This window comes from Olea europaea, chromosome 16, assembly GCF_002742605.1.
Source record: "Olea europaea var. sylvestris chromosome 16, O_europaea_v1, whole genome shotgun sequence".
NCBI classification, from domain to species: Eukaryota; Viridiplantae; Streptophyta; class Magnoliopsida; order Lamiales; family Oleaceae; genus Olea; species Olea europaea.
This window is the reverse complement of record NC_036252.1, coordinates 4533736-4560800: the sequence shown is the minus strand read 5'-3', so window position 1 is coordinate 4560800 and position 27065 is coordinate 4533736. Positions and strand designations below refer to the sequence as shown.

The 27065-nt window shown below is 35.5% G+C and overlaps 7 protein-coding genes across 11 annotated transcripts; 5 read left to right on the top strand and 2 right to left on the bottom strand.

Annotated features, from left to right (window-relative positions):
- Positions 1–1686: 1686 nt before the first annotated feature.
- LOC111411806 (protein PRRC2C-like) lies at positions 1687–3746 on the bottom strand. Its single transcript, XM_023042413.1, has 4 exons — positions 3354–3746; positions 3168–3194; positions 2184–2249; positions 1687–2070 (listed from the first exon to the last, which is right to left on the bottom strand). The coding sequence occupies exons 1-4, from the start codon at positions 3694–3696 to the stop codon at positions 1862–1864; spliced, it is 645 nt and encodes a 214-aa protein (XP_022898181.1). The 5' UTR covers positions 3697–3746; the 3' UTR covers positions 1687–1861.
- Positions 3747–4987: 1241 nt separating this feature from the next.
- LOC111411805 (non-specific lipid-transfer protein-like protein At2g13820) lies at positions 4988–6152 on the top strand. Of its 3 annotated transcripts, none has more exons than XM_023042412.1 (3): positions 4988–5421; positions 5652–5747; positions 5870–6152. In XM_023042412.1, exons 1-3 carry the CDS (start codon positions 5100–5102, stop codon positions 5998–6000), a joined length of 549 nt encoding a protein of 182 aa, XP_022898180.1. In that variant the 5' UTR covers positions 4988–5099; the 3' UTR covers positions 6001–6152. The 3 variants fall into 3 exon arrangements, with proteins under 3 accessions (XP_022898180.1, XP_022898179.1, XP_022898178.1); XM_023042411.1 differs by having other exon boundaries at positions 5637–5747; XM_023042410.1 differs by having other exon boundaries at positions 5625–5747.
- A 1531-nt stretch (positions 6153–7683) lies between these two features.
- Positions 7684–8728, top strand: LOC111412783 (non-specific lipid-transfer protein-like protein At2g13820). Its single transcript, XM_023043688.1, has 3 exons — positions 7684–8077; positions 8148–8264; positions 8444–8728. Exons 1-3 carry the CDS (start codon positions 7753–7755, stop codon positions 8563–8565), a joined length of 564 nt encoding a protein of 187 aa, XP_022899456.1. The 5' UTR covers positions 7684–7752; the 3' UTR covers positions 8566–8728.
- Positions 8729–9545: 817 nt separating this feature from the next.
- LOC111412523 (uncharacterized mitochondrial protein AtMg00810-like) lies at positions 9546–10349 on the bottom strand. Its single transcript, XM_023043460.1, has 3 exons — positions 10190–10349; positions 9701–9870; positions 9546–9644 (listed from the first exon to the last, which is right to left on the bottom strand). Exons 1-3 carry the CDS (start codon positions 10347–10349, stop codon positions 9546–9548), a joined length of 429 nt encoding a protein of 142 aa, XP_022899228.1.
- Positions 10350–14843: 4494 nt separating this feature from the next.
- LOC111411804 (F-box/kelch-repeat protein SKIP30-like) lies at positions 14844–18877 on the top strand. 2 transcript variants are annotated; one of them, XM_023042409.1, is made up of 2 exons: positions 14844–15002; positions 17439–18877. In XM_023042409.1, exon 2 carries the CDS (start codon positions 17526–17528, stop codon positions 18561–18563), a length of 1038 nt encoding a protein of 345 aa, XP_022898177.1. In that variant the 5' UTR covers positions 14844–15002; positions 17439–17525; the 3' UTR covers positions 18564–18877. The 2 variants fall into 2 exon arrangements, with proteins under 2 accessions (XP_022898177.1, XP_022898176.1); XM_023042408.1 differs by lacking the exon at positions 14844–15002 and adding an exon at positions 15009–15276.
- Positions 18878–19411: 534 nt separating this feature from the next.
- Positions 19412–23436, top strand: LOC111411803 (tRNA (guanine-N(7)-)-methyltransferase non-catalytic subunit wdr4). Of its 2 annotated transcripts, none has more exons than XM_023042406.1 (10): positions 19412–19576; positions 19667–19825; positions 19995–20178; positions 20451–20507; positions 20587–20657; positions 21356–21434; positions 21535–21594; positions 22150–22253; positions 22332–22410; positions 22759–23436. In XM_023042406.1, the coding sequence occupies exons 1-10, from the start codon at positions 19455–19457 to the stop codon at positions 23146–23148; spliced, it is 1305 nt and encodes a 434-aa protein (XP_022898174.1). In that variant the 5' UTR covers positions 19412–19454; the 3' UTR covers positions 23149–23436. The 2 variants fall into 2 exon arrangements, with proteins under 2 accessions (XP_022898174.1, XP_022898175.1); XM_023042407.1 differs by having other exon boundaries at positions 19414–19576; positions 22350–22410.
- Positions 23437–25170: 1734 nt separating this feature from the next.
- LOC111411802 (protein MARD1-like) lies at positions 25171–27051 on the top strand. The gene is made up of 3 exons (XM_023042404.1): positions 25171–25506; positions 25602–26300; positions 26772–27051. The coding sequence occupies exons 2-3, from the start codon at positions 25672–25674 to the stop codon at positions 26773–26775; spliced, it is 633 nt and encodes a 210-aa protein (XP_022898172.1). The 5' UTR covers positions 25171–25506; positions 25602–25671; the 3' UTR covers positions 26776–27051.
- The last annotated feature ends 14 nt before the right edge of the window (positions 27052–27065 follow it).

Below are 27065 nucleotides of genomic sequence, written 5' to 3'. Positions count from 1 at the left end.
AAGGAAAAACTTGTGGTTAGTTTGCTTTGTTTGTGTTATTACAAATTAGGTTTTTGCTAAAAATATGGCTATAGAGTAGTAGAAAAACTCGGTCCACCTTCCTTGATTAAAGGACCGAGTAAAAGAAATTGTCGTTCCATGGTGACTCAATATAGAATTAGAGATACACAAAGGTTTCAATTCTATGAAAATGACCAAAAGTAAAAGCCTTGTCATAGATTCCTCATGTATTTTTTGAACAGATTACAGGCTTTTTTGGCCAATATATACATAAAAGTGAATAAGAAATAAATATGTCGACAATTATATTTGTCAATTTCTTATTCAGTTTATTGTCGAGAATCGAAGAGCACTTGACACGTGCTCTAGCAGATATTTGTCGATTGTTCTCCCAAATTTTATTCGGTCGAGCATACTAAACATGTCATTAGAGTATATAATCATCCCTTCTTGTGCTATCTTTGGACAATATACAAGATTTAAGATGACAAATGATATAAATATAATGCAAAGCTATAAGAACGATCAGAAGGCATCTGATGTGAATAGGGGTGTCAATTTGGCTCGTCGGTTCGAAATGTCCGAGAGCCCCATTGGGGTGCCGGCTTGAGCCCGAGCCAAATGGGCCATTTTCAACTCGTAACGAGCTGACCCTAAAAAAATAAATAAATAAATCTGTAGAACCTTAAAAAAAAAAAAAAAAAAAAAAAAAAAACCCTAAAAATTAAGTGCCGGCTTGAGCCCGAGCCAAATGGGCCATTTTCAACTCGTAACGAGCTGACCCTAAAAAAAAAAAAAAAAAAAACTGTAAAACCCTAAAAAAAAAAAAAAAAAAATACATAGCAGCCTTAACATGTATAGCAGCTATACAGTTGCCTTGTTAAGGCAGCTATTGAAAAAAAAAAAAAAAAAAAGCTTGGGTTGAGCCTATTTGGCTCAGGATAAAAAAACTCAAAATCATTTTTATTCGAGTTGAGCTCAAGTTTCGAATTTTGACTCATGAGAGCCGACTCAACTTGTTGATAACCCTTAGGATGGTACAAATAAGTTTGAAATTGCCATTTTTCTTTGAATTTCTATTAGGATTGAAGTTCAATATGTGAGAATCCTATTTGCACAAGTTGTCTTTTGTAGGAGAAGAAAAATGTAGAAAAGTATTGTCACATTAATTTAGCTGATTCATAAAGAGACTGATGAAATCTCTTTGAGATTAGGTAGTTATATATTGGGAAAATTAGGGCTAAGCTATATATATATATATATATATATATATATTGGACGAGGCAAGTATGTAATGTATCTAATTATGTTTATAATTAAAATTGTATCAAGCCAGCACGTGTGGAACTCAAAACTTAAATCTGTTTGAGATAACTTTTGCTTCTGTTTCTAATTTTTGTATAAGAACTTCTTGAAGTCATTATTGTGTCAACTTCCTTTAAATTTTTTTGTAACCAAATAAAATACTTTTAAAAGATTATTCAAAGAAGTTCTGAAATAACTTTTTTTCTTCATAATAACTTTTGATTTTTCAAAAATCTTACCAAACTGTCCTAAGTTACCTGGGCGATACTCATATTCACCTAAATAATCGTGGGAGATGGAGCTAAAAAACTGTGAGCTTGTTTCATATTTGACAAACATACCTGTACCACTTATCTCATTGTTTGAAATTAATGGCTTACGTTCGTTATAATCGCATTTTGTAGTAGACATATCACTCAGAAATAAATCCAACCATGATTATTACAAGAGAATATGTCTTCATCGCCTCCATCAAGCTTATAGTTCTTACAATGGATTATAGTACAAGAAAAAAGAAAAGAAAAGGATATCGAAGGAATAAGACAACATAAGAAGATCAGAATAACTTTATGACCATGATTCCAACAAGCAATGTCAGAAGAGATGACAAGGAAACAATGGATGGATTTGAAGCTGAATTGGGTGTGAGAACTGGTCTGATCCCCTGGTTTTCTGTCGGAGCTAATGAAACTTCAGGTGGAGCTGCCGGTGTAATATCGAGTGGTGTTTCAGCTGGTGGCGGTGCTGCTGCGGCCGCTTTGGAAGCTGAACAAAGAAAATGAACAAAGAAAATGGTTAGAACTGAAGCTCGATTCCAAGGTGCTTTTAGAATAAAGATTTTGAAGACATATCACATAATCCAATTCTGAGAAAACTACCTCTGGGACGATGAGCATGAGGAGCATGAGCAACAGGTGCTTGAGTTGGAGCAAATAAGACAGGACCTGAGGTTATTTGATTAAAAAAATGATTACAAAGATTTCTTCGTGTGGAAAAAAAGGAAAAAAAAGGAGCAAATCTAAAAAGGCAAGCCTTGGCGTGGTGCACTTAACATAGCTCGACAAAATTTTAGGGGGATGTCCTCAATTGAAATTGCAATGGATTTTAAAAGTCATTCTAAATTTAGGTATCTTCAATTGAGATTTTATTAAATTTTAATTAAATTCATTAAAATTTAGGTGTTCCCAATTGAAATTTTAATGAAATCCTTTAAAATTTAGGTATGTTCAATAATTAGTGAATTTATAAAAATTTTATTAATAAAAGGATTTTAAAAGATTTGGATGGATTTCAAGCTTAAAAATAAATATAAGTAAATCTTTTGAAATTTCACCATATTTGATGAGATTCTTATGAAATTTGTAAGAATCCATTTAAATCCACCAAATTCATTAGAATTTATAATCATTTAAAATTCATTAAACTTTTAGTTGAGAACACCCCTGTTAGCTTAAGTTTCTTCTTTATACTATTATAAAGCTCAGTTAAATCCACATTATTTGAAAAAGTCATTAGTCTTTTAGACACAACGAGAAGAACGCGAGCGCGCGCACGTACACACATGAAACCCACACCTTGTTCAGTTAAGTTTTATTTGCATTACAAAAAGAGAGAGATCAAAGAAGATATAGTGTGTGATTTTCTCTTGTAAACTACTTTTTCATCATAGTGAACTAGTGCAACATGCAGAGGAGGATGTTGTTTCATGCACATTGAGACGAAAGTCTGTAAATCTTGACGTTTTTGTGTCTATCTTCTTTCTATGATTTTATTGCTCTTCGTGCTAGAATTAGGGTTTTCAATTATCAACATATTAATCATCACGTCTAGTTAGTATATAAGTATGGAATGTTAGAGTTAACCTGGAGCTGGTAAGGCAACACCGGTGGCTGCAAAGAATAAGAAAATGATTATTAGCAATGAGATCCGCCTAGAATGAACATAAAGCGAATGTTTGGTAAGCAGTATTGGACAATTGGACTAAAAATATCATCCAGTGCTATTCAGTTCACCCTACCAGAAATCCATTGGGAAAGATCAAACTTCACCTTTGCACTGTAACGGCACGGTGCTGTTACACATTCGAGGGAGCGAAATCGCTAAAATGCTACTGATAAATGGTATTGAGACAGGAACATTCCCTGTTACAATGAGGCATGTACAATCCATGCTATCGCTCGTGAGATTTTTCAGTGAATTGCAGCATTCTGCAGTTGGTGAAGATCCAGAGCCACTGCTTCCAGTCAAGTAATTAAAGCATGGTGTGAAGCTGCTTATCATTGAACTTGTACATGCTGTGCTAATTTGCCCATTTACTCTAAATGCTGAAAGTAATAATAGAGATAGTATAAGCACTGCATTTAGACATGAATATGCCATGAAATTTTTCATGGATTTTAGTTCCTGGAAAAGAAATGGAGAAGCAAAAACTTATAAGTGGAAGAATTTAGCTTCTTGGTTTACTTGGAGAGAACAAAACGGTAGATTTAAGGTGGTTTTTAGGGATCAACTACTTTAACTAATAATTATCGAATGGAGTAATGATTTGTCATATGCTGTTTTGACTTGAAAAGAAGGATTTCCATGTTAGGAAGGGATAGTTAATACTTCTTGCTTTGAGGGTGGTTGTATACTTGATCAAAACCTGAAGTAAAGAAAAAAATTAGGGGAAATTGCAGTGGAGATCTCTAGTCTATTAAATTTGTGTAAACGGATACCTAAATCTTTTTTCTTTGTCGATTGGACCCCAACATTTCAAGTTTGTAGCAACATGGATCCACTGCATGGTTTTTATCCATGTTGCCTTAGAAAGTCAGTATTTTGATTGAAAGCGATTAAACCCTTATTTTTAATTGAGAAAAAAAAATTCCTCCATTCTCCATCTACCTTCTCGTTGTCTACTATCATCACCTTCAACCCACCAATGCCGAACTCATGGGAAGATCTATAGTGGGGATAGTGGAGTCAGTTGTCCTCACATTAAATTTGAAATCCAAGATTTTGCAATAAAAATTCCAAGATTTTACGTGAGATATTCAATTTTTTTTTTATAATTTTTAATTTTGCCCCTACAATTAAAATTTTGTAAAATTTGCCCCTCAACTCTACTCTCCTTGCTCTGCCTCTGACCAAACTACAGTCCGGGGATGGGAGAAATGAGGGTGACATGGTGTGGATGGGTGTTAGGTGGCAAGGTAATGGTTTGTCTTCTTCTTTTTCATTTTTTCTTTTCATTCTGTTTCGTTTCTTTACTTATTTTATCCTCAAACCATGATTCATGTGCCTTTTAACCTCATCATGGATGGAAAACATGATTTGGGAATCAATGTACTATAGATTTGAGACTTTATGAATCTATCAAGTAAAGAAAGTTGAGGACCAACTTGCTACAATACACATAGTTGGATACTTCAACTGCAATTTTCCTTAAAATCTTGCATGTTCTCCACAGTAAGGGGGGTTTATTAAAATTACAAAAATTTATACAGTCCAACGATTAGATGCCTTTCTCGGTAAATCTTCCAATGTTTAAACTTACTGATTTTCTTCTTTAATCAAGAAACTATAATCCATTAAGTTCAAAAGTTGGCCAACCAAACATACCTATTTGTTTACGTGTTGTCCTCCCCCTACTCCAGGTACCTATTTAATCCTTAGCCATTTTTTCCCCTCTTCACCCAAGTTTACATTTTCAAGCGTTCAAGCAAATATTTTCCATTCCAAATTAACCAAAAGTCCATCTTCCCCAACTTCTGAAATTCTACATTTCTTGTGCTTAACATCTGTTTTAGTAAATGGCTTCCATAGTACGTAAAATAAGTCTAGTCCTTGTTCTTGTAGTCATGCTTTCCGATGACACGAAAGCTCAATCGGGCTGCACTACGGCCATTGTGGGCTTATCCCCGTGTCTCAACTACGTTATTGGGAATTCATCAACGCCATCCTCGTCGTGTTGCTCCCAGCTTTCAGGTGTAGTAAAGTCGCAGCCGCAGTGTCTTTGCTCATTGTTGAACGGTGGTGCCGCTTCCTCATTTGGCATCACGATAAATCAAACTCTAGCACTTGCATTACCCAAAGTTTGCAATGTACAAACACCTCCGGTTAGCCGGTGCAATGGTAATAATGTTGATTTTGTCACTCTTCGTCTGTCGTTTAATTATTGCATGTAGCTAATGTAGAATCTTTCCTTTTATAACTATGTGTAACCTTGTAAATAGGCGTTTCTCATAGTTTTTAGCCAGAAGAATTATACAAGTTACAGTATTCATTTCCAAACTAACACATTATCTCAAATGAATTCGATTTGCTTGTGAATACAGATGTAAATGGAGGAACAAATTCTGCAGCTACCCCGGTTAGCTCTCCCGCTGAATCTCCTGCAGAATCCGTCGATGAGACTCCTGATGTTCCGACCTTGCCATCAGATTCAGATATTCCATCAGGTACTAATAAAAGTTCAATTGAGACACAAATCTCAGAGAGTAATAATAATTTGAGATTCTAAAGTTTTCAGAAAGTCGATGGCACAATGAACAAGATTTCAATTAAATTTATTTGAATCCAGGGACAGGATCTAAAACAGTTCCAAAAACGGACGGCGCCTCTGTTGGAGGAAGCAACATAAATACGCCATTCAATTTTGTCGGCATCCTTCTTTTCGTTGTATTATGTGCTCTGTCTTCCACCGGATTCTGAGATTAGACGACAGTTTAAGGGGTTCTTATGCGGTTAAATTCGTGCACTTTTTCCATTTGGAGGAAAGGGGTTGTACTAATGTCATCAATATATCCATTTTCTATTCCTTGTTCTATGTTCATTATAAGAATTCTGTACCAGTTATAATCCAAGTGGCTTCTTCCAGAGTGGCGGCCTTGAGGGGTTCTTTCTTCTGGTCCGTACCTTTACGAAATTGTTCATGGAACGTTGGTTTAGCATCGGTTGAACTCTTTGACATTCTTCTTAACACGGCTTATGCAATATAAAAATTGTTGGAATCTAATCTGAAATTCGATCCCATTATTAGATGGAGAACCTCTGACTTAAGTAGCTTGATCAATAGTGAAGCATTGCATCTGGACATGAATAGGCCTTAGAATTTTTCCTATGATTTTCCACTAAAGTTTCTAAACGAGGCAGTTGTTTTATACTCAGAGAAGGCTTAAAAGGATCGACAAAGAAGATTACGACTTATATAATAATGTATGTTGCAAAAATGATCGCATTAAAATGAAGGCTTAGGTCATTTGAGCCGATCTAGGCCATGCCATTTTGTACCAAGCTAGTCCAGGGTCTTGAGGCGAGTGGCTGGGCTCAGTCATTTTGACACTGCATTTTGAGTAGAACCAGCTAGCTCTGGGTTCGAGTGGCATTTCACCCCTAAGTTCAAGTACACCTTAGATAATTAGCTAGTTGGCATTACGATAGAAACAAAGACGAGGCAAAGTTACCTACTCTTAACGTCAAAAATTTCATGTCTATGTGTACGTCCAGAATACGGCATTACTGTCCACATCAGCACTAAAACTTGAAGGAGAAAACTTGCTAAATATAATTAACATTAAAACTTGCTTTTACCTATTCCTGTTAAAACAAATATTAACTTTTCCCAGTAAAATGTTTCCACAGAAGTTGATAAACTGAGCTGTGCTGTACAAATAATTAAGAACTGATAAATAAATTGATGGATAAAGTAGGTAACAAACTTTTTTATAAGAATTTTAGCGCAACCTGATAAATGTATGGAATACCTAATATACCTAGGCATAAATAAATCACGGTTGAGCAGGTAAGTTTAATATACGATTTAGCTCCACACAGTCCACATGAAACTTCAGAAGACATCAATCTATCATCTGAAAGTTTTCTAGGTAAGTTACAGCGGCAGAGCACATTGCATCCAAAACAGTGTCTACTCTCTTGCTAAAATCCAATCATAATACAAGAATTTCACGATTAGCAATGGCGTTCACAGTTAAGGATCAATATACCGATTTCAGAATTATGAGAGCAATAATGAAACTAAAATTAGAAACAAGCAATGCAAATACGCATGTCTATGGTGGCTCACTCTGAATGTGAGAGCTACGTCCATTTGCAGCTAGAAGTTTTCACCATGGTCCAACACTTTTGGTAAGAAAATGGTCTTTGTTTTAGAATTTGTACTGTATGTAATAGGAAAGTTAGTTTTGGAGCAAGAAGATGTCGATGTCGGCTAGGTATACCAAAGGACTTAATAACTATATTACTGAACCATATTTAGTTATCAAAATACCTTATTCCATGAAAGTTGGCCAACCAAAATACCAGATAAAATTGTCTCTTATGTTCAAATTCTAGTATAAATTTGCTATAATCTTCCGCTTCCCAGTTGTGGAACACAAATTTTTCATGGTTTAATAGTAATTCTAGCCTTTTTTCGACATCAGGGCGATACCTTACACATTACTTATGGCTCCTAAAAGAGTCGAGTTTTATCTGATCCTAGTCCTTTCGTTTACGCTTTTAGGTGGATCCATGGCACAGTCGAGCACGAACTGCACCAGCACACTCATGACCCTCTCCTCGTGTTTAAGTTACGTTACTGGAAACTCGTCCACTCCATCCTCCTCCTGTTGCTCGTCTCTTGGTAACGTTGTTCAGTCGCAGCCCCGGTGTCTTTGTCCTCTACTAAATGGTGCTGGTTTGTCTTTTGGTTTAAATATAAACCAAACTTATGCTCTGGCACTTCCCAGCGCATGTAGTGTTCAAACTCCTCCCGTTAGCCAGTGTAAAGGTATAATTCTTCAATTTTTTGTATTTTTTTGAAACTCGATTACGAGCTTATAAGATGTGTCACTTTACAGCGTCTGCAAATGGACCGGCCTTTTCCCCTTCGCCTTCACCGATCAACTCCCCTGCAGATGGTTCTGACGAACCGGCTAAGAGTCCCACTACAACCACTATTCCCTCTGGTCCTCAAGGTATATATGACTATGTTGCGGTAATAAACACCAATGCCCAATGGTACTACATAGCATTATTTTTTAATATGCAATTCGAGAAAATCTCGAGTTTTCACAACCTTCAAGAAGATTCAAAATATCGATGTCGATGACAAAACTAAGAGTGATGCTAATATCTTGATGAATCCATGATACAGGATCAGGATCAAAGACAGAACCAAATACCAGTGGGAAAACTTCTGATGGAAATATCATCAAATCGCCGATTCATCTCGCGACGGTGTCTTTATTCGTTGCAGCAACCAGGATGAACTTTTAGGCTTCCTGAGGACTTTTGTGCTGGTTACATTGTCTGTTAACAGAGTTATTCTGCCTGTTTTGAATGCTTATAACCTGCTTATAATTGTTTTTGAATTCACTTATTCTCTATTGTTTTCCAGAGTTTGTATTAAGGAAATTGATTTTTCTTATTTTGTCATTAACAACTTGGGCATTGTCTGACAGCTGTGGCTTTATTTATATCAGTTCTATCAATTTATAAATTATTAGAATTTTTCAACAAATTATATCTTATTCTTAATGAGTTCGGCTGATCGGCTCTATGAATTATTTTTGGCACTCTTGTTTATCATTAAATGTACTATAAAATCTAATGCAACTGTGACGGATCATGTTAATTTTTGGTTAGTTCTCCAAGTTTCAAACAACAGATATAAAATCACTCTTCTAAATAGAGAGAGTTATTCTTTGTTACTATTTTGACACTAAAATCCAGAATTGAACTCCATCTAAAACTAGACGAGGTTGATCGCCCAAGCTCTCAGCAGTTTTGATCTAACCACCCTAGAATGGCCATGCCATGGGTTCACTTACCACTTAAAAAAGGTTATCGGACATGGAAGTTCAAACTTGCAACCAAAGTCAGCTGAAAATCTCGTTCGGGTCAAAGGGCCGAAATCTTTAAAGAGAGAGAGGGAGAGGTTGCAATTTCTGAAAATTCGTCTGTATATTTCCCCTTTTTGTCATATATATGCACATGTAGATTTCCTCTGTACATGGAAACTATATGATTGACAATCTCTAAGAATCGGCTATAATTGACAGAAATATAATTTCCTTAATTATTTATGTTAACATCCCTCTCAAGTTGATGTTGGGAGATCAATTAGCAACAATTTGCCAACAAGAAATTAATGCAGCTAACGAGTCATAGCTTTGGTGATGACATCTGTCACTTGGAGATCAGAAGAAATGGAGAAGAGATATGACCCGAACTTCTAAAATTTCACGAATAAAGTGTCAATCAGCCTCAATGTGTTTGCTGTGTTCATGAAAGACGGGATTATTTGCAATCTGAATAGCATTAGTGTTATCCCCACGAAGAGGAGTAGGGTGATGCTGGGAGAACCCAAGTTAGTGCAGAATACCACAACCAAAATAATCTCAGAACAAACCGTAGACATGACATGATACTTAGCCTCAGAAGAAGATTTAGAAACACGATCCTGTTTTGTACATTTCCAAGAGATTAAGGCATCACCTAAAAACATACACCGACCTATAGTAGAATGACATGTATCAAGACAATCAGCGTCACTATAGGCAATAGGCCGAAGAGATAAACCTATGTGAAAGAATATTCCATGTGTAGGTTATCCGCGAAGATAGCGAACAATGTGACAAACTATAGCAAAATGAAGATGTTAAGGTGAGGACAGAAACTGACTGATTTGATGAACGACATATGAGATATCAAGACGAGTAGTGGTCAAATAGATAACTCCCAACTAGGTGTCGATAGAGAGTAGGGTCCTCTAGAAGATCTCCTTCATTTTTCTTGTATTTGAAATTTATTTCAATAGGAGTATCTACAAAAGAAGTATCATCTAACCCTACTAAAGCAATAAGATCTTGAATATACTTATGCTAGTTTGAGAAGATACCATTGGCCCAGTGATTAACCTCCAGTCCCAAGAAGTATGTGAGCTGGCCTAGATCTTTCATATGGAAAGTGGCATGCAACAGTGTTTGAAGCTTAGTAATTAAACCACAGCCAGTGCTAGTAATAATGATATCATCCACGTAAACCAAAAGAAGAACCATACCTTCAGTAGACTTGCGAAAGAGAGAGATGAATCATACTAACTTTGTATAAAGCTAAAGGTGAGGAGTGTACTATGAAAATTCTCAAACCAAGCCGAAGAGCCTGTTTAAGCCCATATAGAGAATACCTTAGCTTACAGACATCCCAAGGAGAGGTAGTAGTCATACCGAATGGAAGTTTCATATAAATGTCCTTGTGAAGATTGCCATGAAGAAAATCGTTCTTTCACATCTATCTGATGTAGTCGCCACGATTGTGAGGCGACAATAGCTAAGACCGTTCGAACTGTGACCATTTTAGCGACAGGAGAAAATGTTTCCTTATAATCAATCCCATATTCCTGTCGACTATCCAGAGCGACAAAACAAACTTTGTACCTATCCAAAGAGCCATCATAACAAATTTTCGCCGAAAAACCCATTTACTCCTAATAAGTTTAACTATAGGGGGACAAGGAACAATGTCTCGAGTGTAATTTTCCTCTATTGCCTGGAATTCTGCTTGCATTGCAATTTGCCAACATTCATGTTCCATAGCCTGTTTGTAGCAAAAGGGAATGGAGACAGATGGTAAAGTAGTGACAAGGAAGATATGAGAGGAGAAACCATACCTATCAAGAGGACGAGAAGAACAGGTACATCAATGAAGAGTGGGGAAAACGATAGCAGGATGAGGCCTTGAGTTGAGATTTTGAGGGTCCAGAGGAAGTGGGATCAGACTCATGATGGCGATGCCGTTCATACACAAGACCTGGTTTAAACTTTTCCACAATTGTTGGGGGCCAAAAAAGCTAGGTAAAAAAGATAAAAATGTAGATGACATGTCAATATAAGATGAAAAAAATACTGATTCTCTAGGAAAATCACATTCTTAGAAATATGAATATGTTGAGCATGCTGGTAATAACAAACATAACCCTTTTGAGAGTTAGAATAACTAAAAAAAGCACATTTGCCAAATTGAGTAGTAAGTTTATGTCGCTCATTAGCAGGGAGATGTACAAAAGTAACAAAACAAACACAACCAAATATACGAAAATCAGAGTATGGAGGTGAATGGCCTAATCTCTTAAAGAAAGGAGAAACCTGATTTAATGTAGGAGAGGTAAACGATTAATTAAATGAACTACAGTACAAAGGCTTCACACAAAAGTCGAGGAGGGACAGACGATTCTAATAAGAGAGTTCTTACCATATCAAGAAAATGAGGATTTTTCCGTCCAACAAAGCGTTTTATTGGGGTTTGGAAGGACATGAATGCTGAGAGATGATACCTTTGCTTTAAAGAAAGTCCTGAAATGCATTGGATATATATTCCCCTCTAGAATCAGATCGCAAAATCTTAATGCTGGCAGAGAATTGAGTTTGAAGCAGGGCAATGAAGCATTTAAAGACTAAAATTACTTCTACCTTAGCCTGTAAAAGGTAAGCCCAAATAAAACAACTAAAGTCATCAATGAACCTAACAAGATACTTATAACAAGCATGAGAAATAATAGGAGAAATTTCCCAAACATCACTATGAATATATTAAAGCATTATGAGGCACGAGATCCATGAGAATGAAAAGATAGAACTTTAGTTTTACCGATTTTGCATGTTGTACGATCAAAAGAGATATCAAGAGAAGATGATGCTTTATTTTCCATAAACTAGAATTAAGTATGAAATACATCCGAGTTTGGTTGACTTATACGTCTATACCACAACTTATTTTCAAGACTAAAAGCATTACATGCAAAAGAAAGTAAACGAGAACTAGGAAGAATTGGGGATGGAAAAATGTATAAAGGAAAGAGTTGTCCCACTTTAAGCCCCTTCACGATCATCTTTTCGGACACTTGATCTTGCACAACACAACCAGAACGAGAAAAAATGGATATCATAATTATTATCAACTAATTAACCAACAAAGATTAAATTTGTAGAGAGATCAGGAAACACAGAAACATCAGTTAAGGAAGAAGAAATATCATCGACAGTCCTGATAGGCAGAGAACTGCCATCAATCGTGTGAATTTTTAGATTCCCATCATACTTTCTGACATTGGAGAGAGAACTAGCGATATTTTTCATATGATTAGAGGCTCCAAAATCAAAGAGCCAAGGTTTAAAAGAAACTGTATGGGTACCTGAGAGGCCAAAGGCAGAGAAAGCATAATGGATCATCTATTGTTCCATTTCAGGGGTGAGTGTGGATGGGTTTGCGAAGGCAGTGGAAGGAGTATTTGGAACAATTGGCGAGGCAACAAGCAATGTAGTAGAGCCATAGGCACCGGTGGAGGCACGAAATGTATCGGTATGCTTCCTTTTAGGGCGAATGGGACAAATGGAGATGTGATGACCTTGTTTCTTGCAGTAGGTACAATGTTTCTTAGGAAAATCCCGAGCAATATGACCAAAAGTTTTACAGTTATAGCATTAGACAGCACGCATATCGCAACCCTTATTCTTTCCTTGTGTTGCATAAGCCACATTAGTAGGAGAGTTGATAGTAGCCCCATATTCCATAGCAACCTGGGTAACGATATGTTGCTCTTCACGAAGGAGCTCACTCAAACAATTGTCTAGAAATGGGACAGGATGACGATTCATGAGGTTAGAATGTGCAACCTCAAAGTCAGGAAGCTTCATCAAGAGTTGATCTCTCTTTGTTGTTTCATGTATGTTTGAACAACAGATAGAGTTGCAGCAAGAACATTCTCATAAACTATGTCTGAATATTTAGCCTAAAGATCTTGAAAGCCTAAAAAAAATTTTCCTCAATGGAGAAACTTGTGTAAAAATAGCCAACTCATATTCCAATTGAAATCATCAGTCCATGTTGTCTTGTTTGTAAACCTTACTAAGATAATCCCACATATTAGCAGCAGTTTTATAAGGTCTTGGATTGAGGACGAGTTGAGGCTCAATTTAACTAAGGATCCAGGTTATAATACAAGCATCCTTAATTTCCCATTTGGACAAAGTCTCCGCATCTTTAGGATCAGGATTACCACCATCAATGTGACCCCTACAATTCTTTTCCTTTGAAAAATAATTGAAATTAAAACTCCCATGCTGAGTAATTTTTGCTATTAAAACAAATATGAAAGGAGTCCAAATCTGATGACATGTTGAATAAAGTGTCTTACTAAAATTAAAATAGTCCCAATTACTTAACCGATAGAGAGAATGTCTAAACCAACCCAATTGCCGACCATAATAAATAAGATCGGTCCAGAAACCAACGCAAACACCTACTACAACATTGAACAATCAAAGAACCCAACTACCAGTGAAGATGCCAAAAATTCACAAGAAATCGACGAAATTCAAACCAATCTCCCAAAATTACCAACCAGAAGCATAGAAAGACATAAATACCCAATCGCAAATCACAAGAAGAAGTACCGACAACCCCGGTTGATAACCATACACATGGGAGGGGGGTCCACGATGAATAAATCGGGATAGTCAATCCCAATTTTACAACTAGCAAAATTCACCGACTAGAGCCACTGCAGGAGATAACCATAGATAATCTGTCGAGATCCACCACTGCACTGAGAATCAACGATATAAGGCACTTGAACCGTAGAAATCCATGAAGATACGAGAAATTAGCAACAGCCCACACTGAAATTACAATGGGACAACGCTGATGAGCGGAAAGAGAGACACCCGACTGAAAAAAAAAAAAAAAATTGAAGCAGATCAGATTCCAAGCTCAGATACCATGTCAAATGGCTGAAATCTTCAAAGAGATGGAATTGTTGCAATTTCTAAAAATTCATCTGTATATTGCCCTTTTTGCCTATATATATACATTTGTAGATTTCCTCTTTTCATGGAAACTATATGATTGATAATCCCTAAGAATCGACTATAATTGACAGAAATATAATTTTTTTAACTATCTATGTTAACAATTCGTGCAGACATTAATAAACAAAAAGTAAACTTCATAGAGCAACTTCGGGCTTAAGAGCCCCAAAAGGCAAAAATTCAACTTTTGAGTGAATGGAGTGATACTTGATTTGTAAAATTATCTTTTTAAACATCTTATGTTTCAACTTTTAAATACGACAGTGATACTAGAACTAATTCCGTCTTTGAAATATTTTGAATTTTGAAAACTTACAAAAGATTTTAAAAATGTTGAGTCCAAACTGTGTAGGGTTACAATCCCTTCAAAAATATAGTTCACATCTAATTCACGTCTTTTACATCTCCACCCTAAACAAGTCAAATCACTCAAATTAAAAGAAATTTAGAGCAATTTACGTAGACTAATCAAACACCAATCAAATGCAAAGAAACTAGGAAAAATCTATAGTTTGGCTCATTTTGAAAATAGACGTTTCAACTAGCAATCCCATCTATTTTATTTTTTATTTAATTTAGAAAAAGAATATTTAATTACACACGTCAGTAATTAATTTTCTACTTGTTATAATTAAGAAATGGACTATGTGGTAGTGGCGGATATATCACACTATTGATGCTGGAACCAGCTTGCAAAAGACCCACCGAATGAGAGAAAAAGTCCATTCCAGAATCCAAATCAAGCCCAAAATCAGACAGAGCGTGCATAGCACGTGACTTTCGGATTGTCTAACAAGCACAGCATGGAATATCCGCACTCATGCCAATACCATACCAATTGTTAGGGTAATTTATAATTAGTTGTTCAGTCTTCACACGATCTTTTAACAAAATCAATCTTACCGACTGAGCAATATTCCTGAAATATATAGATGTGTATATATCTTGACGTGTTTACGAAATGTGCGTGTGACACTTGAATAGTTCTTGAATCCAAACGGAAAAATAAATGCTCTACGACCTGGGCATGTTGTTTTTTCCCAAAATTTTTCATCTTTTTGGAGAATGTTTGAAACCGAGCTGAATTCTTGTTCTCTTCATCGAGTTCATTGTTTTACAGGTAATTCTGATTTTGGTAAACAGTGAATTCGATTTTTCCCGTGAATTTCTATATAATCTTTAAATTCTATGAATCTTGTAGTTGTGTCTTTTGATTTTGAGATGAACCCATGCCTGAAATCCTGAAATATGGTGGCGCACTTGAAATTTTATTACTATTTTTGTGCCTTTTTGGCAGGGTGATTTTTTATTTTTTATATTTTCACTAGATGGATGTTAGGATGTGAATATATTGTTCTGGGGTTTTCTTGATTCGATTAAAGATGTTAGGATGTGGGGATTTGCATGTAGTGATGGATTTTGATTTGTACCGGTGATGTGTGCTTCACATATTGCCCACTTTTGTGTTTCATCTTAAAGAAAATTAAATGTGTATGAATTTCGAGCATTCTTTTTAGTTATTTGACTGATAATTGTTGAATCAGCAAGATTTTAATCGCATAAACTTCCTGATACTCTAGAATTGTAAATGTGATGGAAGTGCTTGAAAATTTTATATTTGATCCTAGAAATCAAACAGATGTAAATAGAGTTCTAGTTTGGTTTACCAATATACTATATTAGTTAATCTGAAGGAATTGGTGCTGAGCAAGGATTGAATATGAAGTTTGCTCTCTTGCATGCATTATTAAGTTATTAACTAGTATACTGATCTGGTTGAATTTCAAAATATATATATATATATACAATGATGTGGATCCATATCTTTTATTCGTTATCTATTTGGATTTGTAGTCGTTGTTGTTGGATTATCAATCTATGGAATGAATGATCCCCTTCATCCATTGACGCTTGCTGAGTAGTGAAAATGAACATTTTTTTTCATGTTTCAAATACAAGTAGATCATATTTTTTCTTCTCAAACAAAGTCGAGAGCCTTGTCTGTGCCTGTGAATATTTTATAGGAAGGACAAGCATAGATTCTATTCAATGTAACATTTATAAAGAAGGATGAGATATTATGCTTATGTAGAATCTTCTGTGCTTGTTGGACTGCATTTGCATGAGCCTTAACTGCATTTCTGCCACTCATGTCGTATTGCCTTGTTTCTGAGGTATACTTACTGTATTAAGGCGGTGGTTCGAAATAACTGAAATATAGCATTTATAAAGAGAGATTAGATATTATGCTTATGTAGAATCTTCTGTTCTTGACTTATTGGTAAGGGTTGTGACTTCATTCTTTTGCAATACATTTTTTGTTCTCCTTGATTCTGTGCATGTATACAGAAGCATATATTTAAAAGCTCAATGAGATGCACGCCTGCATGCTAAGTGCAGTGAGGTGTGTCCTTAGTGCATTATAGTGTTGTAATTGCTTTGAAGCTGCCCAGCAAGCTCAGGTGCAAAGAGTGTGCAAAGCGTAATACGTACTTTGTAAAATACAGGCTCTCGAATCCTTTCCATCTAAATCTGTCATTTCACCTTAGTTTCTTATGTGGAGTTTATGTTTTTGCGGTTATAAATTGAATGGCTCGCTAAAGTAAACACAACACCTTGATCTGAAACTGCTTAGGTTCTGATTTTGCTCAAAATAGTTGTGGTGAAAAATGAGCTTATATTAGCTCGAGTTTATTGAGATTTTTTACAATTTCTAATTCTTCAGAACATATTATGCATATGTGGAGATCTTTCACTTAGAAATGCATGTGCAAGGGAACTAGGAAGCATTAGTGCCTTGATAGCTTTGCACAATACCATTATGGGTAAATGAGTGCATGGTGATATCATACTTGATTGTGTGTTGCAAAATTGTAGGCATGTTATCTCCTTATGATAGAGAATTAAGTAGTATAGCCTGTATAGGTACCTTTGGTGGCCACTGGTTAGAACTCACATGTTTAGTGGCATGACATTTTTACACTCAGATTACCTCTTTCAGTGGAATTGTTGGAGCAATTGTGTTTAGTGGATCAATAATTTTTTGTTTTCATGTGACATGGCATGCTAAAACCTTTCATGTTCCTATTTGTGCAAAGTCACAAACTGATCCTCTTTGGATTTTTTCCTATATGATGAATTGACGATGCTCTCAGAATGCTTACATCTCTCACCATTAGTGTTTTTTAATTAATCAGGCTGTCCAAATGCATGACATTAAGACTTTTGTATGAATCACTCATCCCTTATATACTGATTTTACCTATTTATGTGGTATTTTAGATAGTATGTTTTGAAGCTGTCTCCACCGAGTACCGAATCACGATTGCTTAAGAAAGTAAGAATCCATATACAAGATAGTGCATCGTAATGTCTGGACTTATCGAACGCCTTCCTGATGCTGTTGCCCTCAGGTGCCTTGCACGAGTTCCCTTCCATCTTCATCCGAAGTTAAAACTAGTTTCACGCTCCTGGCGAGCTGCCATTTGTAGCGCTGAACTCTTTAAAGCCCGTCAAGAGGTGAACTCGACTCAGGAATTTATATGTGTTTGTGCATATGACCCTGACAATCTATGGCAGCTTTATGATCCTCTGCACGACCTTTGGATTACTCTCCCGGTTCTTCCATCAAATATTAGGCACCTCGCTCACTTTGGTGTTGTCTCTGTTGGTGGAAAGCTTTTTGTGTTAGGTGGTGGAAGTGATGCTGTGGATCCTTTGACTGGTGACCAGGATGGAAGTTTTGCTACTGATGTAGTATGGTCGTATGACACAGTATCTCGGCAGTGGGCCCTACGTGCACCTATGATTGTGCCTCGTGCAATGTTCGCATGCTGTGTAGTGGATGGGAAGATAATTGTGGCTGGTGGTTTTACTAACTGCAGGAAGTCAATCTCTAAAGCCGAAGTCTATGATCCTGACAAGGATGTCTGGGTTTCCATACCCGATCTCCACCACACTCATGATTCTGCATGTACAGGAGTGGTTATTGGGGGTAAAGTTCATGTCTTGCACAAGGGATTGTCAACTGTGCAAGTTTTGGATAGTATTAAGCAGGGTTGGACAGTTCATGACTATTGTTGGCTTCAGGGTCCATTGGCAGTTGTTAAAGGGAAGCTGTATGTGATGAGCCATGGCCAAATTTACAAGCAGGAGAGGGAATTCAGCAAGTTGGTAGTTTCAGCATCTGAGTTTCGTCGAAAGATAAGTTTTGGGATGATAGGGTTGGGAGATGATATTTACATAATTGGAGGAGTTATAGGGCCTGACAGGATGAATTGGGATATCAAGGTGACCACTGACGTTGATGTTCTGTCGCTTGCAAATGAGAGACCGGTTTGGCATCAGGTGGCTCCTATGACACGGTGCAGGGGAACTATCCTCGGATGTGCACAGCTGAAGATTTAGGTCATTTACGCAGAGCTTGAAAGAAGAGGTCCGACCTTTTCCCAGCCCGGTTTTGCATGTAAGCCATATGTTGGCTTTCGTTTGTTTAGAGTTTGGACAAACTTTTTTATGGTCGTCCAATGCCTTTGAAAGGGGCAGTGCACTGCTGTTACTTGAAGGAAACAATGTATTAGAACGAAGAAACCTTTTAATGCTCTCTCTTTTATATTGGAGGTTCGTCTCGTTTCTGTAATGGCGCCTAAAATTATTTGCGTCGGATTTGAGCTTTCTGCTTTTGATATAACTTTTTGGTACACATGAATGTTTCGCTCTGATATCTTGTGCATGGTGCTCAAATTCTTGCATCGGACACACATTCTTTATTCATCTTTTATTTTAAAAATAATGTTATTTTGCACCAGTCTAAATGGTTACACTTTATTGGTTTGATTAAATTGATTGTGTAAATTTGTAGTTAAATGAATATATCATTTAATGTTATGTTATTGTCATCTAAATTGGTGTTTAAAAACATAGTGATGAATATTATTACTCTTATTTTAAATACAATGAATTGAATATTTATATTGATTTGTAATAACACGAATAGTAGTTGTTAGCACAGTCGAGCTAAAGAATGAGTGTTTAGGAATTGTGACCATTCGATTTCGAAAGCCAACGTGTCAACAAAAGTATTTGAAAATGTGCCGGAGAATGACATATTCTTAATTTTAGTGCTATTTATGTAAATAATCCAGGAGCTTTTAGTTGAAAATGCCCTGAAAATTGTGAACCTTTGAATAAGGCTAGCCCAATAAAATTTTAATTGTTGGACTCCAAATTAGCCCCAAAACATAAACCCTTAATAAACCCTAATTTGAAACTGACGGTTCTGCAAATCAAAATCAAGAAATGGAGGAAGAAAACGACAAGAACCCGGAAACAACTGTAGCTCCGGCCCTAATCTCTGTACACCCGACCCATAAGTTTGTTTCAGCTGCCGTTGGGTCGGACCTGAGAGTCTTCAATTTGCAGTAAGAGAAACCATACTTATCTGTAGAAGTAGTAAAGTAGGATCCAACCGAATTATTGAAACTTTTGGTGCTGTTATAATTCATTTGCAGGGAGAGTTGTGTAGTTACATTGGCAGATGAATCAGGAGGCCATAAGGATTCAATTCGAGCTATTCGTTATAGCGCAAATGGGCAGCTCTTTGTATCGGCTGGAGATGATAAGCTCGTAAAGATTTGGGCCACTGATTCTTGGCGTTGTATTTATTCTGTGTAAGTTGTTACGAAACAATAAAGTGTGTATTTTGTTGAATATTTGAGTGATTTTGCAGGTGTATGCATCAACAATTTCAAATTTTTATGTGCACTTGAAATTTCTTAATGATGCATAGTTAATGTATGTTAGAAAAAATAATACTGGTGATTTCGCTGAATTGAACAGGGCTTCGGAAAAGAGAGTGAGTGCTGTTGGTATAAGTAACGATGGGATGTTTGTTTGTTTTGCGGATAAATTTGGAGTTATGTATGTTGTGGATATAGAAGATCACAATGTGGAAGATGGAGTTACCGTTATTAAGAAGGGTGTTCCAATTCTTTCCCACTATTGTAGCATAATTACTAGACTGGTATGGTGTATTATATATTGTTTAATATTTTCATTTGATCAATTACCAAGGTTACTCTTCATGCTTCTATGTAGTATAAATTCTGACTGCTGTTATTTTGTAGCCATAGTCTTGTATTATAATGTTTGGTGGAGAAAGATTCATTTATCGTTTCACTGTATGGCATTGGTTGGGTCATTGTTTTATGCAAACTATTTTGCTTTTCTGAGGCTTTTTTTATCATTGCCTCTGCCATCCTGTTTAATCCTCTGAATAAAATTATCATCTTACAGGAATTTTCACCAGATGGACGGTTCATTGTTAGTTCTGATCGAGACTTTAAAATTCGTGTAAGAGAACATCAGTGGCCATTTTATGGTATGCTTTATCTTTTTATAGAAGGGGTTACCTTACTGTCTTCGTTCACAGGTTACTGTCTTTCCAAAGAATCCAGTTAATGGAGCTCATGAAATACAGAGCTTTTGCCTTGGTCATACAGAGTAAGTGCTTCTCATAATCCCTAAGCATTTGATTCATTATCCATTAATCATGTAGAGATGCATTGAAGGTATACCCTGATTATGCAAATTACCATGAATTAATGGTGGCCAAGGCAAAGGTCATCTATATAAAATTTCCAGACTCCACAATCTTTGGCATCATTAGTTGAAGAGGCAGTTCTTAATAAATCGAGTGTGAACAAAATATTTGGCCCCTGTTTGGGCTCCATTAAAAATACATTTGTCTAAAACTTGTTTTCAACTACAGATTCTTCTATAAAATAAAGTTACATGTAAACCCAAAACTTTTTCCTTTTTTTTTTTTAACTGCACATTCTCAAAAAAATCACTATTCCAAAATACATTTTTTCCAAAACTTTTATTTTAATGGAGCCCAAACAGGGGCTTGGTTATCCAGTAACCCCAATAAATTACCTCACTTCTGTTTGGTCTTCAGAATTTAATTCTACCTTAACCTCTGCCTTGGATAATCACTCTCTTTGCTTTCATTTTTCTACATTTTTCTTCTGTATTACATTTAAACTTTTCCTCTCTTTACAGCCATTATCTGGTGAAGATTGACATTCTGTTGTGATTTGTCCATTGCAAGATTCATCTCTATTACGTTCAAAATTTTCCTTGCATTTTGGCTGTTGACTGGTGACACGTACATTTGGTTGTGATTTGTCCATTGCCAGATTCGTATCATGCCTTACATTTGTTGGCAGTCAGAAATATCCTCTGGGGCTTTTAGTCTCTGGAAGTGGCGATTCAACTGTGAGTATATGACTGATTATTGAAATTGCATATAAATAATGAGCGTGTTCAACTGAGTTTTTCTGGCACCTGGATAAATCTTAATTGCAATGTATTCCAGGTTCGCTTGTGGGATCACACCTCTGGTTCTCTTCTTGATACCTGCTATGTTGGAGCTCAGGTACCTTACATTGGCCAGACTAAAATTTTCTGTAGTCAGCTTAGTCTCGTCCCTTCTATTCAATCAAACTTGTTCTTATTTTTCCTAGCAAAATTAGTAACCAACTTATTTTCAACTTTGACCAATAAAATTATTATTTATTCTAGAACGTATTGATATACGTTTAATTGAACTTTTTAAGCCTAGCCAAACATGCAGGAGATATTGATTATTACTTCATCCTTTGAATCCTTAAGTCTGCAATTTGAGTTAAGCAATATATAAACTTCAGCTTAACAAACATATTTAAGATTTAAAACATTCATATCTTAAGTGTGCAAGTGGTCTATCATATGCATAGAGTATTTATCCTTTTCCACCAATTTTGATCTTCTGCCTTTTTGTTCCCTTACATCATGTGGAATGATGATTAGTATTGAAGTTCTGACATCCAGCTCTATCTTTTTACTTTAGATTTGTGATGTAGTTTGAGGTTCTGGCTTCTTGTCTATCGGTTTTCAGTAGTCTTCCAACGCTTTCATCTTTTCTGGTTTTAATTTTCTCTACGTTCTATAGGCAGAATTTCTACCTTCTGACGGAAAAGAAGAGGATATCTTGCCTGCTGTCACTGATTTATGTGCGACCCCTGATGGTTCACTAGTTGCAGTAGCCATTCAGAGGTTAGCTACTTTTTGTTTATTAATGCTCATATGTGAACAGTAATTTTTGGACTCCTTTCATATGATTATGATGTTAAGTTTTTATTCTAATTTTAGCTTGCCTGGACTAATGCTGTTAAGATGCAATCAATCCAGCAAAACTCTATCTGTTGCCAAAGTGAGTAGTTTTGTTTTTTAGAAGTGAGGCAATTTCTTGATTATACATCAGGTGCAAGAGTAAATTGGGAAAGTTGTACCATTGGCCCCCAGGTTATTACCTAAGCAGCAAGTTGGTCTCCAGCCTTTACAAAGGAGCTGAGTTTTTATGAACAATGATTTACCGGAAACTTGACGGTACGTGTCATTGAGGACTCTTTATGCGACTACAACAAAAGGTTGGACCAACTTGCTACATGGGTGATAGGTTATGGGCCACCAATGCAATTCTCTCAAGCAAATTTGCCCTGCCTATATCAAGTATCAACCATAACTTGTATGTAATGAATGGTTCCCTTCTTTGGGGTAGGTCGTTTCCATCCCAGGAGAGACTTTCATTCCCACAAGCATAGGGGCAGCTTCTTCAGCCCCAGTGTTATGGATGGTTATGGGTGCGTCCGGCTTACACGTTTCTGAATCTGCATCTTTGGCTCGTGTGAGGGGCATCTCGGGTTTTAGTACAAGCGCTTCTGAGTCTTTAGACCTCGAGACATTGGTCTTGGAAGATGCAGAAATACCTGGAGGGGAGTTGCTCCTTCAAACCCTTCAAGGGAAATTGTCAATTGGAAAAGAAGCTTTTTCAGCTGCTGCAGAAGCTGTGAAAACAGCAATGCGCAATTTATTAATTAAGAAGCAGTACTCAGCTGAGAGACGAGAATTCAGAAAGAGAGGCAGAAATGACATGAAAGGCAAACAATAGCTTAGTTTCGACACTAGCTAAGTCTTGCTCGTTCAACTTTTCGGGTAGGTAATGCTAGAAGTGTCTTAGGATTTCTTGCAATCTTAGTTGTGTAAGATTTATGAATTCAAGAGAGGTGTTGTACCATAGGTAATTCTTTACATGATGAATAGGTGTAATCTTGCATGGTCTCTTGAAATTCTGGTAGATTCATTCTTGAGACGCCATTGTTTTTCAGCAGATTTTTGCTTTTTATGGAGACATCACTTGTATAATTTTGGCAGGTTTAGTAAAATTAATTGGACGTTATAAGTGCTCTGACTGGACAATATTAAAGAAAAGTAATTAAATTTAGTCTATTTTTTTCCTTATCAGTAATAAACTCACTTATAAGTGAAAAGCTACCGGTAAATGAAAATTTTACTTGTGAGTAAAAATACTGGTAAGTAAATTTTTTGTTAAAAGTCAAAAAAGTTTTTACAAGTTAAAAACACTTGCAAGTAAATTATTTTGTAAACAAAATGTATTACTCAGAAGTGGAATTTTTAGTTAAATGTCAAAAAATTTCTTATAAGTAAAAAAACATTCGTGAGTAAATTTATAAGTAAGAAATTTATTTATAAATAATAATATTGTAATATTGTTTTCCAATCCAGACTTTTATTTTTCTATTATGGCACAAAAGTGACAAAACAATGAATTGCAAATATTTCATAATGTGTAAATATTTACACCACATTATTTTTATAAATATTCCACATTTTGATTACATTAAATGTTATTAACCTTTTTTCATTTTAATACTTGTATTGTTAACATTTTTTCATTACATTCTCATTTTTTAACATTTCATTTATCAGAAAATCTTGTCCTTAATCTTTTTGTTTTCATTCAAAAATATTGTTAACGTGCTTTAAAATGAGGATCAAATATTTAATCACATCTTTGCATTATTATTTGTTTTGCTTATTTAAAAATAAAATGGACAAATAAATCTTTTTACTCTATCTTAAAGAAAATTTGGAAAGAACCTATAATAAGGATCAATTTATGTTAATTTAATAATAAGAATGATGAAAAAAGGAAAAAGAAAATTGAGACATAAATGAGTAAAGGTTATGAATCTTTCGTGCGATTAAAATGTGGTTTAGCTATTATAAATTGTAATGTAAATATATTTAGCATTCCATAATTCACCTTAATCCTATCGTCCAATCTAATATGTGTTTTCAATATTCTTTTGTCATGACAAGAACATTTATTTGCATGAAATTGTTACTCTTTTTTACATTGTCATTGCCGACTGCAAGTACTCATATTCGATTCATATTACCTACTAGTTTCGAAAATAACTCAACATAAACACATTGAATTATTTAATTAAATTAAATTCTTGCTTGTGCTTACAAGCTAAGAAAACATATTCATAATGCCAAATAGTTATGTTTATAGAATAATATTAATCTCTAGATGATTTTAAGGTGAATAAAATAATAAACACAATTTTCTATCATATTCTACTTAAATGTTGGCTTGCGACGTAGGAATTGCGTGCATTAGGACAATGACTTGCATTTGTATGTATTCTCAAATCATTTTCATAAAAAGAAAATGAACACTAGAAAATGAAGAGATGGGACCTTATCTTGCTGCCTACTGGCATTTGAGCCCCATTCTTTTCATAATAATGCATTTTTGAATAGTGTATTGGTGAGAAATGTATGGTTAAAAAATAAGAAAAAATTTTACATTTACGTGTAATGTTATGTTATTAAATAATGTGTTGGTTGAAATAATATCAAAACGCTGTTTAGGAATGTATTTTTTCAAAAGAATGGGGCTCAAATAGGAGCATTATTTTCTCTCACAATAATGCTTCTCAAGGGCATGTTTGGCTAAGACTAGAAGTAATATTAAAAATGGAAACAAAACAAGCACTGTCTCCACCCTTTTTCTCACTTGTCTCCGTTTTCTAGCATGTTGCTCTGTCTATTTTGCTTCTTTTTTTTTTTTTTTTTTTTTTTTTTTTTTTTTTTTTTTTTTTTTTTTTTTTTTTTTTTTTAATTGAAGTAAAAACACAGTCACATAGACACATGAAAGCTATTGAATCTTGTTGATCATCAATGCAAATCTGGGCTTGATTTTGACTATTTGTCTGTATGGAAAAAGGGAAAAAAAGATTGGGTTTTTTATATCAGTTTTGGTGTGGAGACTAATGAGATTTATCATTGTTTTCTATTATTTCTATTCTTTTTATTTTTCATAAATTCCAGCCTTCGAGTGGAGAAGCAAATTTTTGCTTATTGTTTTCAGACTTTTTTCAGTGCCTTGACCAGTTGAGCAGTTATTCAAGAAGGCCAACATTTACAATGGTTCCAGGTTAGTTTTTTTCTTTAAAACCATGTTCATTTTATTCTGGAATTTTTGGGATTTATAATTATTTTTTCTTCTTTTTGTTGTTATTATTCTGGCAGTGAACCTATGGTAAAATATTTAACCAAATAGAGATTAGAGATAGTAATTTTGAGGAATAAATCTAGAGCAATGACTAACCCAAAAAATCCCACAACCTCTATTTCATCTTTCCTGGGATCACCAAGATGTTTGAATGGGTTTTTCACAAAGAATGTTTCTGATGCAGAATCTGTAGCAATGAGTCCAACCTCAATTCTTGACACAAAAAACTCATCAAATTCTGCTAACCCTTTTGGCTATGACAAAAATTGGTCCAAATCCTCAATCCCGTCTCCAAATTCTTTTAATAAACTAAACTCAGAAGCCACTGGACTTGCCTTGATTGACTCAATCAATGATGAGAAAAATGAAGGGGATTTTTCAAAGCCAATTAGCAGAATGGTTCTGTTTGGATCAAAACTTAAAGTTCAAATTCCAACCCTTGTTCCCTCTTTGATTTCCCCAGTCGAATCACCCAAGACTCCAGCTGATTTCGGAATCAAGACTAGGGATTCTCAGTTGTTGAGTCCTTTTTCTGGCATCCCAGCAAAGGATTCTCCTCAGAGTTTTACTAGGCAGTTATCTTTGAAGGAAATGGAGCTTTCTGAGGACTATACTTGTGTGATCACTCATGGGCCTAATCCAAAAACGACACGTATATTTGATAACTGCATTGTTGCAAGCTGCTGTGAGGATCCTAATTTGTCTGATAACGAAAGGTAATTTGATTTTGAAGCCAATTTTCAGTTTCTCCTTCTGTGGATTTTCTCAATTCTTGTCATACACTCAAAAACACTCTTGGAGATGGCAAAGATGTTTACATGTACAGGTTCCACCTTCAATTATGAAAATTGTATTTGTTTCAAGCAAATGAATCCGTCTAGCGAGTGAGGACGTTTAAGTTTTTAGATGAAGTGGTTGAGCAGATTTAGAATCTATTACGGCTTAATGGTTTTCATACATTGAATGGCTAGAATTCAGAAAATTATTGAGTTGAGCCAATTTTGTCTTGGCAATGATTTCGTGGGGGTTCATAATTCGTAAAAGTTCCTCATGTTTCATTTTTTTTTTTTTTTTTTTTTTTTTTTTTTATTGTTTCAATGATTCAATACTTTAAAAATGCTTTACTTTTTTGTGGTACAAAAGTGATTATTTAAGTGAATTTTTTTTTTTTTCCCCTCTTTACATAGGTGAAAAAGCCTTTTGCAGCCATGAATGCCGCTGCCAAGAAATGCTTTTTGAAGGGATAAAGAATCCAGAGTTGGATGATTCGTTTTAAGACATGTTATGTTATGAATTAACCATATTTCCCTTTCATGCTTCAGAAGAATATGGCATCTATAAAGGGATTTTATGTCCTCAATTTGATAAGTAGGAATAATTTAACCTGAAGGACTCATAATGTTTACCCCGATTTCGATGTTGTACTGTTTCGCCCATCATCCATACAATTTGCCTTGATTTTTTGCAGACAATCGGCCAAC

Bases quoted from the DNA above. Each gene is read 5' to 3' on its own strand.
- LOC111412783 (XM_023043688.1), top strand. From the start codon at position 7,753: ATGGCTCCTAAAAGAGTCGAGTTTTATCTGATCCTAGTCCTTTCGTTT. The intron at 8,078-8,147 runs GTATAATTCTTC...GTCACTTTACAG, and splicing joins TCCCGTTAGCCAGTGTAAAG to CGTCTGCAAATGGACCGGCC. The intron at 8,265-8,443 runs GTATATATGACT...TCCATGATACAG, and splicing joins TATTCCCTCTGGTCCTCAAG to GATCAGGATCAAAGACAGAA.
- LOC111411802 (XM_023042404.1), top strand. From the start codon at position 25,672: ATGACTAACCCAAAAAATCCCACAACCTCTATTTCATCTTTCCTGGGA.
- LOC111411804 (XM_023042409.1), top strand. From the start codon at position 17,526: ATGTCTGGACTTATCGAACGCCTTCCTGATGCTGTTGCCCTCAGGTGC.
- LOC111411805 (XM_023042410.1), top strand. From the start codon at position 5,100: ATGGCTTCCATAGTACGTAAAATAAGTCTAGTCCTTGTTCTTGTAGTC. The intron at 5,422-5,624 runs GTAATAATGTTG...TTGTGAATACAG, and splicing joins TCCGGTTAGCCGGTGCAATG to ATGTAAATGGAGGAACAAAT. The intron at 5,748-5,869 runs GTACTAATAAAA...ATTTGAATCCAG, and splicing joins AGATTCAGATATTCCATCAG to GGACAGGATCTAAAACAGTT.
- LOC111411806 (XM_023042413.1), bottom strand. From the start codon at position 3,696: ATGAAAAATTTCATGGCATATTCATGTCTAAATGCAGTGCTTATACTA. The intron at 2,250-3,167 runs GTTAACTCTAAC...AAATAACCTCAG, and splicing joins TGTTGCCTTACCAGCTCCAG to GTCCTGTCTTATTTGCTCCA. The intron at 2,071-2,183 runs GTAGTTTTCTCA...TTCTTTGTTCAG, and splicing joins TCATGCTCATCGTCCCAGAG to CTTCCAAAGCGGCCGCAGCA.
- LOC111411803 (XM_023042406.1), top strand. From the start codon at position 19,455: ATGGAGGAAGAAAACGACAAGAACCCGGAAACAACTGTAGCTCCGGCC. The intron at 21,435-21,534 runs GTGAGTATATGA...AATGTATTCCAG, and splicing joins CTGGAAGTGGCGATTCAACT to GTTCGCTTGTGGGATCACAC. The intron at 21,595-22,149 runs GTACCTTACATT...TACGTTCTATAG, and splicing joins CCTGCTATGTTGGAGCTCAG to GCAGAATTTCTACCTTCTGA.
- LOC111412523 (XM_023043460.1), bottom strand. From the start codon at position 10,349: ATGGTTCTTCTTTTGGTTTACGTGGATGATATCATTATTACTAGCACT. The intron at 9,871-10,189 runs GTATCTTCTCAA...TCTTTCACATAG, and splicing joins GGTTAATCACTGGGCCAATG to GTTTATCTCTTCGGCCTATT. The intron at 9,645-9,700 runs GTTTGTTCTGAG...GGGTTCTCCCAG, and splicing joins AGTATCATGTCATGTCTACG to CATCACCCTACTCCTCTTCG.